The following is a 9,849-nucleotide window of genomic DNA, read 5'->3' on the forward strand; positions in this document are numbered from 1 at the left end:
GTTTATGTGTTTCGCAACAACATTAATGGTGCACCTTTTTTTGTTGGACCTTGTGGCCTCAATAATCTTAAGAGGGATAGGCTTAGAATACAGAAGAAGCAACAACAATCAATTTAACAATGTTCTTTAAACATGCAAGACACAATTGATTGCAACAAAATAAATAAGATAAGGGAAGAGAGAATGCAAACACAGTTTTATACTGGTTCGGCCACAACCCGTGCCTACGTCCAGTACTCAAGCAACCCACTTGAGATTTCCACTATCTTTGTAAAATCCTTTACAAAGTCTGAACCACACAGGGACAACCCATCCCTTGTGTTCAGATGCTTTACAACAAGAGACTCACAGTCTCTTAACCAATCTCATTGAATAAGAAGAATAGAAGAAGAATTCTCTCTTCAAGAGAAGAATATTACAATGAAGATCCATGGATGAACTCTTAATGGATGTGCAAGTGTTTGCCCAAGAGTTCTTTGAGAGAGCATTTGACAATGAAGTTCTCTTGGAATCTCTCTTATTTTCTTTTGAGAGGATAAGACATTTTGGACCAGCAAAACTCTCTCATAAAATTCGTGCCCAAGTCACCTATTTATAGGCCTTTGATGGTCATTCACAAATCTAATGAAAAGATGTGACTGTTGGCAGATTTTCTGAAAACTTTCCACTGGTAATCGATTACAATGTTTGTGTAATCGATTACACAGTTATAATTTGAAGGGTTATGACTTTTGAATTTGAATTTCCAAAGTTTCGTTGCTGGTAATCGATTACAGACATATGGTAATCGATTACATGTTGAAAATTCAAATTCAAAACATTTTTCAACAGCTATTTCTCAACCCTGTCTTCTGGTAATCGATTACCAGAGCCTTGCATGTCTTGAAAGCACATTGTTTTAAGGCAAGGCTTGGTCTTTAGTGAATCTTGAAACAAGGCTTTGTTTGTTGAAGCAATCTTGAACTATTCTTGAAGCAAATACTTATCATTTGAAGCAGCCTTGTTAGATTCTTCTTTGACATCATCAAAATTATGTATACATACATTCACATTCTCCCCCTTTTTGATGATGACAAACATGTGATTTCTTCTCGACACCATCAAAGCTTGCATGATTTACATCTCCCTCTTTCTCAAGCAAATTCTTCTTGATATCATCAAAATCTTCATGATTTACATTTTTAGCCTTTAGAATATGCGGTGGTAAACCCCTTGGCACAATAGAGTTCAAGTATTCTTGTTGGTATAAGTTGTGTGTGTTCCCTTCCACCTCATCAAATGATGATAAATCATGCTCTTTTCCTGTAAGTGATTGAGAACTTTGTCATTAATTTTTTCAGCATAGCTCTTTTTACCATATAAGATACATCCCAAGTATGAGATTCTAACTCGGGAAACATTTCCTGAATTAGCTTTGGTATTCAACTTTCTCCTTCCCACGTTATCGCCATTTGGGAAGGTATTTTGACCATGTCATCACATTTGGTAGGTTCAATATCATTTCCAATGCGCATGAGATATTATGCAAATGATCTTGTAATGATCGCATGTTTTGACACAAGTGTAACACCCCTATGATAGGCCATAGATGAGAATTAACAATGCATGCATATATAATTTGTGCCTTGGTACCTTTTAGAACAACAAGAAGAACTTGGTGAAAATCCCCTCCATATATCACAATTTTCCCCCCAAATGGAGCATGAAAATCAAGAATATCCTTTAATGAACAATCCAATGCTTCCAAAGCATATATATTTGTCATGGGTGCTTCATCCCATAAGATTGATGTTGTTTCTCTAATTAGCTTCACAATATCAGATTTTTTACTTATTGAGCAAAATGAATTTGTATCTACATTGATAGGCATCTTAAATCTAGAATGTGCAGTTTGGCCACCAAGAAATAATATAGTAGCTATACTAGATGAGATAGTTGCTAAGACAATATGACCCTTACTTCTCAAATTTGCAATTAAAGTGCGATAAAAGATTGTTTTACCTATTCCTCTCGGGCCATCCACACAAAAAAAAAAAAAACTTAACTTTGCTTATGGTGGATTACATCCATAATGGTATTGTAAGCAACTAATTGGTCATTATTTAACTTTAGTACAAATTCCACATCTTCATTGGAAACTTGGACCAATAACTCCTCTTGTATAACCCTTGAAAAGGAAGTATTTTCATTTTCCTCTAGTGTTAATGTTGGCAAATCATAATTTGTGATTTGTTTTCCAAGTTTAAGTAGAAGATCATTCAAATGCCTCAATAACATATTAGTCAAGCTTAATCCCATAGTAATGCTTGTGGAAGGATAATCTTCTACCATGTGAATGTAAAACTCATCCCAAAGGCTTCTAATATCAGTTGGTTCACAAAAAATTAATATAATGACAAACAACCTCCTTAAAGCATAAAGCATTTGTAGACTTGATGCTTCAACTAAGCACTAGTGAATACTATTGTCACTTTCTAGAAGGTCCCAATGCTCAACTCCTTTCTTGAATGTAGGCAAACATGCGTCTTTCGGTGAAAATAGGTATTCCTAACTGATTAAACCTCTAAAATGAGATAACGATACACGTAAGTAGAATTTGTCTCCTTCTGAAGAAGATATTGTATAGATCCTACCAACAACTTTCCTATTTGATCGTCCTTGAATATGTCACGTAGATTCTTTCATTGTCGATAATAGACAAAAGTTAACATATGAATATATTTGTCACGCTTTTTTATTTATTTTCGGGAACCAAAATTTGAATTTTCATTTTTCAAGAATAAATTTATTAATGTTCTACTTGACTTTTTAGGGACGTGAAATTTTCTATCATGGTAACACTATTATTATAGAGACAAATGAAACAAGGCTGGCTAAATTTCAGTTAACACTTATATATATATATATATATATAAAATACTAACACTGGTAGACATTTATGGTGAGATTGGTCGTTCCCTTTTGGAACTGTATATACGAAATAGAGAAAGTTACAAGTAGAGTGTAAAAAACAACATCCTTATCTGTACGTACATCCCTAAATTCTTGCTTGTTCGAAAATCATTTTTTTCCACTTAATTGTAGTTTTGAGCTTTTTAAATATTATTTTTAGGGCTAATGGTATTTTTAGTTTCTGAAAAATTGGCAAATTTTAGATTTTGTGTTCAATTTTTAAAACATTAGGTTTAGTTCATATATATATATATATATATTGTGTAGTCAAATTGTGGTGTCCATGTATAGGAGGGAAATAATAGTTTTAGGGCTTAAGTTTGAGTTTTTAAAATATACAAACACGAAAACTATTGACTGTAAAATGTCAGAGACAAAAGCATTACCAAAAAAAAAAAGTAAAAGACAAAAATAAAACAAATTGAAAATTTTTCCGAAACTAAAAACACTAATTACATTATTTTTTATTTAATATCTCTTTTTTAAAAGTTATAATTTAATTCTTATAAAATCACTGCACATGAGTACCAAGATTGGAGATTTGAGGTGGCACAGATGACAAGCTTATAGTTGAACAATGGTGGTTTTTCTAATAAGTTGTTGTTAGAAATATGATGGATCATATGAGTCTCACACTTTTTACACTATTTTGATTTAAATATTTTTTTATTTTCAATTTTCTATTTTCATTCTCTCAATCAAACATACTCTAAGTGTTTGACATGTCTTCTTTAAGCATAGATGCCCATTTTATGTGACCACATAATGTATGTCTCAACCTTTCTTCAATGAGTCTCTAACATCTTTTCACTTTTATTCATTCTAATATTTCTTCTTTGAATTCTCCTAAAATTTTTGCTAGCAATAACATTTTTTATAAAATAAAATTTATGTGAATCTCACATAAAATTTACTGATAATGAAATATATTAAGAGTACAAAGTATGCTTCTTACAAGTAAATAGCATACTCTCTTGGGACTCATATAAATATAAATAATTAATTTTACACCAAACAAATGTTAATATTATCACTCAAGTAAAAATAGTTAATTTTGCTAAACAAATGTTAATATTATCACTCAAGTCATACATTGTTTATAATGCTTAGATTCATGCTATTAATAGATTGCTAATTCAGGAATTCTTTTGAATTTTCTTAATTTTAGAGACTTAAATGACAACATCTAACACTTCCAAGCATAAATAAGACAATCTCAATAAGAAAATGACACAATAGATTATTTCCCCTTTTTCTTAATATCGCGAATGATCCAACGTCTTCTTTTTCCGGGCTTTTTTGTGCTTCAGGAAGTATTAATAATTAGCCATTTTTCACTTTTGGGATTGAGTTATGAATTCAGATCTCCTGAGCCAGCTCCGATTTGGAATGACTTTGGCTTAAGTTACATGAATTAATTGTTAGCACAAATAGTATTGGCAGAAAATCAAAATTTAATCCGTGTATACCCCTTTAGGAACCACCCATCAAATATACAAGTACACAAGCACAAAGCCACTTTGCTGTTTTACCATTCGGAAGACAATAGGCATAAATATCCACAAGAATTATCTCAACCAATGTTAGCGATTTATTCAATTTAAGTTGAACAAACAAAGTTTGAGAATTCTCAGTGCCAATTGAGGCCTTCTAATGTAGCAATACACGATTAAATAATTTGGAATTTCATACACCATCGAAATGCAATGAGCATCAACTTATATGTTATGACCCTCAAGGGGTAATGTCTTCTCCAAAAACTGATCCTATAAATCCTCAACACTAAAACAGTGCCCTTTCCCGATTTCAGTCAGGATTTTAAACGAGAAGGAAAAGAAAAGTACTAGCCATCCATTGACAGGCAGCAAGAATGTTTAATGCTAGAGAATAAATGAAAAAGAAAAAAAATCTCAGTTGTGAACTCAATCTCTAAGAAGGAGCTGAGAAGCTGAACCTAAATCCAGTTTTCCCACGATCATGCTCATTCTGCTTGAGTATGTAATAGAAATTACCCTGAAACAATTAAAGTGTGTCAACGAAGAAATCATAAAGTCTTGATAAATAACAATTAAATACCAAATTAGGAGGGAGGTTAAGGGCCACATCAGAAAAGAGATTGGATAATTTTGTCAAACATTGCCAACCTTACAACCACAACTAGTTGTTTCTCTTAAGTCTAAATTATATTATTATCAGTACATAGTTGAAAGGGTAAAATAAATAAATACACTGTATTCAGGTGATTTGCAACAGTATCAAAACTTGGATCAAATTTTGGTGCAGATAATTTATAAGATTAAGTGCTAACTTTCAGAACCAAATTTAAGGAAAATAAAAAGAAAAATTACACAACTAGCCCAAAGTCCAAATTTAAGAAATAAGACTAACTATCCCAATTCCCAAAGTCTTCTATGTATCCCTCCATCATTAACATTTCACTTCAATTATCCCCCCCACCCCCAAAAAAAATTGGTTACGGCCCCTGCTCAATTAATATAAACTAAAGAAACTGAAACATAAACTAACCTCTAGGCGAAAAAGTCTAGTAGGAACAACAAATCCACATCCCACCGATGTTCGAAAGGATTCTAAGAACTTCCGAGGTGAAAAGTGCTTATATTCATTCTGAGTTAATTTAGCAGTATTCCCAGCACCAGCAAAAACATGACCATGAATTCCATGATCTCTCAACCACCTAACTGGAAGATCAAAAGACAAGTCTGCAAATGCAGTAACAGCTAGATCTCCTCCAATGAAGTCCCATCTAGAGGAATCATCATTGTCATCAATAATTCCATCTCTACTTCGCCTTTGTGGTTCAGTAGGACCTAATCCCCTAGTTTTAAATCCCCACAATGTTATTGGCCCTCCTAGAGTGCAAACTGGAGAGAAATCACCACCCAAATAAAACCTTTCAGGAAGCGGAGATGGCTTGTTCATGAAGCCATGCCCCCATGGAAAAACAGCACCAGCAGAAATCCCAAGGTTAAGTGCTGTATTATAAAACCCAAAGGGGATGACACAGCGAACATCAAATTCCTGCATTGAAAGAGTCAAACAAGTTAGTCAAGAAAACAAAATCTATCAAAAATGAGCAAAGAAAATACAACATATATTTAGACAGATGAGGGTTATTACCACCACATGTTATACATGTGTTGCTGAACACGCCTTGAAGGCATGATTGCCCCATTCCCAACATTTTTTTAAAGAATACGTAGATAGTTTTCCATTCACCAATATATATTATTTACCACAGTCCAAAGCATTTTCAGGCAGGGGGTAACAAAATTGCATTATATATACAATAAAGTTAGTAAAATATGATTTCTTAATACACAAGCTATATAATATAGCGCCTATGAAAGAAGCAAAAGCCAAAAGCCAAATGCAACCAATCATGCACTAGTGCCAAGATTTTTCAAATAGTAAGAATAACCAAATAGGCTGTTTTCAACACGTATGAGCATCCTACTCAGGCAAAGCAAGCAAGGGCATTCTTTCACTTGGTGGAGAGGCCACACTCTGGTCAAACCAGCTCCTCATACACTGTCTACAACTGGCAAAATTAAAACTAATTGATGTCAACATGTATAGGAAAAGAAGAATATGATTACAGACACCAGATTCTGAATTTTTCAAATGCCCAAGGTGTACTCTGCCCATACCCAAAAGAATTGGATGTTTTACGCCTTGATTCCAAATCCTTAATTTCAATCTAATTCATTTGGAAGGTTGAAAGGATAAAGAATCAGAAATTATTTTCTGTTGTTCCAAAAAATACGTAGCTTGGTACAAATATATAGACTCTAATGAGACTCTCCCAAATAAGGAGTTACAACTTACAAAGAAATAAATTTGGGAATAAAAATCTATACACAATCAGATCCTCCAAATTACAACATATAGTTATATCGATAAATTCATTTAAAACTTCTGGTCTGCATCAATTTGGAAAGTATAGCATCCTAAAATCATTTCAAAAATTACTACGTTGCTATTCATCACTCAGGGGGATAAGGTGTTTTTGTAATTACTACACTGCTATCTATCACTTAACAGAGATTATAATGTTTTATCCATGACATATACAATTGCATTTCAGCAGATTGATTAAAGGACAAGAAAATGGCCTAATTGCACCTGGCGCAGAAATCGCAAGCTCCGAGGATCTGGTGTAAGGCCACCAAAGTGAGTGGTAGATAGAAAAGCATATCCCTTTGTAGGCCTAATTGGTGAGTTTCTCCTGTCAATTTTAAATGTATACTTCAAAGATGATACTAAACCATGCCCAAGTTGCCTCCTTATAGACCTGGATGACATTTGTGATGGATCAGTCAAGGTATGCCATCCAAGAGTGTAGACTAAGTCATGATGCCTTGCTGAGATTAAGCCAAGAGACAAGCCTAACAACTGCTCTTTGTATGAAGAAAACTCTTGCCAATCTTGGGAAAGCATGGATAGTCGTGCTACAAGAGGGGTTAGCAATCCTTTCAGTCGAGGGGCATACACTCCTACACTTACCTCTGTTGTTTGGTTGGCACCATAGGCCAAAGAGGCATCCCATAGATCACCATAACCTAACAAGTTTTTGTACTTAAGACCACCTTCAGCAGACCAAGAACTAGTCTGAAGAGCATTGCAACATTTCCAAAATGGGAAAAAAAAGGTATTAGCGGATTAAGACCAATAAATACTCAGCAAATCAATATACAGCTTCCAATAAAGTTCAGATAATCATTCTAAAGGACCAAAAGCCACAAAAATTCCACTCACAGAAAGAAAAATCAAATTGGAGCTCCAAGAATTTGGAGTATGTTCCCAATTTCCACCATTAAGTATACTATTTCAAATAATTATCTAATCTCTAGCCAAATAGTCAATAATAGTTTAAAAAAAACAAGAAACATGCAAACTAACTCCTGCTCATCCCTAAGCATAATACCAATAGCCAAGAAGTAAAACAATGGTACGTAGTTGTTTGTTTTGCTGTAATAGTACAACAGCTTTCATATTATTAAGGGGGCAATAAGCAAGAAAGTCTGCTTCCCTTTAACCCTTGATTCTATAATCTTGGCACACGCAGTTCAATATATGTCTAATGCCTCCACCGACAGTAGTCAAATATCATACTAGAAGATGACCTTAACCTCTCAACGGCAGGAAGAGTATGTTCTCTCAACAATTTAAACAAACCAAGAGTTTATGAATGAAACAGATAATGATCAGGAAATTACTCTTTTCCTGCAACTGCAAACCAGTAGAGCTAAACCAAACCCTTTCAAAGGATACCGATATAGGACCAACCCCTAGTCTCTGATAACAAGCCACAGTGCCATTCCCGTTCCTTTAAAATGCAGACATGTTATAGTCACTTAAATTATGATCATTGTCCTAACTCCTGATTACAGATTTGCTGTTTGCACTATAGTACAAGGCTACAAGTACAAGCATCTGCAATGAAAATGTACAACCTCAAACCTAAGTGGAAAAGCATTCTCATATTAATTGAAAATTCTTTACAACGCCTTAAATAACACTAACATTTCTCGGTCCCTCACTTAGAATGAATTCAATCCAGAGCAATCTCAACATAACTCACACATGGCAATAATAGAGAGCGAGATTGTACCGCGGGTTTGGTGTAAACGCCGAAATCGCCGGAGATTTTGTTGGCGGTCTCGACGACGTCGACGATAACATTGGCGGTGTGAGGAAGCTCCGGCGGCCCGGCCTGGAGCGTAAGCTCGGCGGTGTCGAAAATCTCGAGGCCACGGAGCCTGGCGAGGGCGATTTCGGAGGCGCGAATTAGCTCCTGCACGGTGGTGGCCTCCTCGAGGAGCTTGAGCTCCGCCTCGATCAGCCACGCCTTCGTCTTCGTGTTGCCGCGAATCAGCACGTCGTGGACTCGGATTGGGACCAGCTCCGACGCCAATCGCCGGGACAGGGTTTCTAACTTCGAACGCTGCTCGCGCAGCCGCGACAACGGGGATTGCTCCTGCGACACGACATCGTCGTCGTCGTCGTCTTCCTCCTCTTCTTCGTCTTCGTCTTCTGGTTCGTCGATTTCGTCGTCTTCTTCGGCATTGTTAGGGTTTGGTGGAGAGAAGGGAAGTTGTTCGTCTGAATTTTCCATTAATCGGATTCGGAAGCAGTTTCCTTAGTGGGTTGGAGAGGAAGGAAGGAAGAGTGTGAGTAGAAACAACGCACAGGTTTTTGCTTTTCTTTTTCTATTTGTTTTTTTCAACTCAATATCCAGACTTATTTCTCTCATGTTGAAAAATGATTTTTTTTAAATAAATTTTAATTTGTAAAAAATTAAAATTTTATACTAGTATTATTTTGATATAAAAATTTATAATATAAATATATGTAATTGCATGACGAAAAATAAAATAAAAATTACAGTATTTTTAAAAATAACACTCGAATTTACAATTTAAGAATTACTTAGTTACTACTCCTATTATAGTTTTCTTTATAATAGTTTCATGCACTAAACCTCAACATAATACTAAGTACTAACCTAAAAGACAATATGCTAATTTTCAATTAAACCAACATTATAATATTACTTTATAAAAAAAAAAATAAACATAATTAAATTACATTTGAACTATTCAACTCTTCTACATTTGATCACCACTAGGGGTGGAAATGAGTCAAGTCAAGTCAAGCTTTAGTAAGCTGTTGAATACGTAAGGTTTAAGCTTGGCTCATCATAAGTTTTTAAAGGCTCGGCTTGGCTTGGTCCACGAGCCTATCTAAAAGTTTGTTTGCTTAAAGACATTTTTGATTAATTAATTATTTTAAAACCTAGTGAAATACTAACTAAAAAAGAAACATATAAAATTTTGTATAAGTAATGTACAAATCCAAAAATAATTGATAAACAAA

The 9,849-nt window shown here is 34.6% G+C and overlaps 1 protein-coding gene across 1 annotated transcript; it reads right to left on the bottom strand.

Annotated features, from left to right (window-relative positions):
- Window positions 1–4,525: 4,525 nt before the first annotated feature.
- Window positions 4,526–9,202, bottom strand: LOC100804873 (sorting and assembly machinery component 50 homolog). The gene is made up of 4 exons (XM_003538429.5): window positions 8,585–9,202; window positions 7,096–7,581; window positions 5,479–5,991; window positions 4,526–4,965 (listed from the first exon to the last, which is right to left on the bottom strand). Exons 1-4 carry the CDS (start codon window positions 9,086–9,088, stop codon window positions 4,882–4,884), a joined length of 1,587 nt encoding a protein of 528 aa, XP_003538477.1. The 5' UTR covers window positions 9,089–9,202; the 3' UTR covers window positions 4,526–4,881.
- Between the last annotated feature and the right edge of the window lie 647 nt (window positions 9,203–9,849).

Source organism: Glycine max, chromosome 11 (assembly GCF_000004515.6).
Source record: "Glycine max cultivar Williams 82 chromosome 11, Glycine_max_v4.0, whole genome shotgun sequence".
In the NCBI taxonomy this organism is placed as follows: domain Eukaryota; kingdom Viridiplantae; phylum Streptophyta; class Magnoliopsida; order Fabales; family Fabaceae; genus Glycine; species Glycine max.

Coding starts and splice junctions, on each gene's coding strand:
- LOC100804873 (XM_003538429.5), bottom strand. CDS start 9,088: ATGGAAAATTCAGACGAACAACTTCCCTTCTCTCCACCAAACCCTAAC. Junction 5,992..7,095: donor GCTTGCGATTTCTGCGCCAG/GTGCAATTAGGC, acceptor CTTTCAATGCAG/GAATTTGATGTTCGCTGTGT. Junction 4,966..5,478: donor CTAGACTTTTTCGCCTAGAG/GTTAGTTTATGT, acceptor TAATTGTTTCAG/GGTAATTTCTATTACATACT.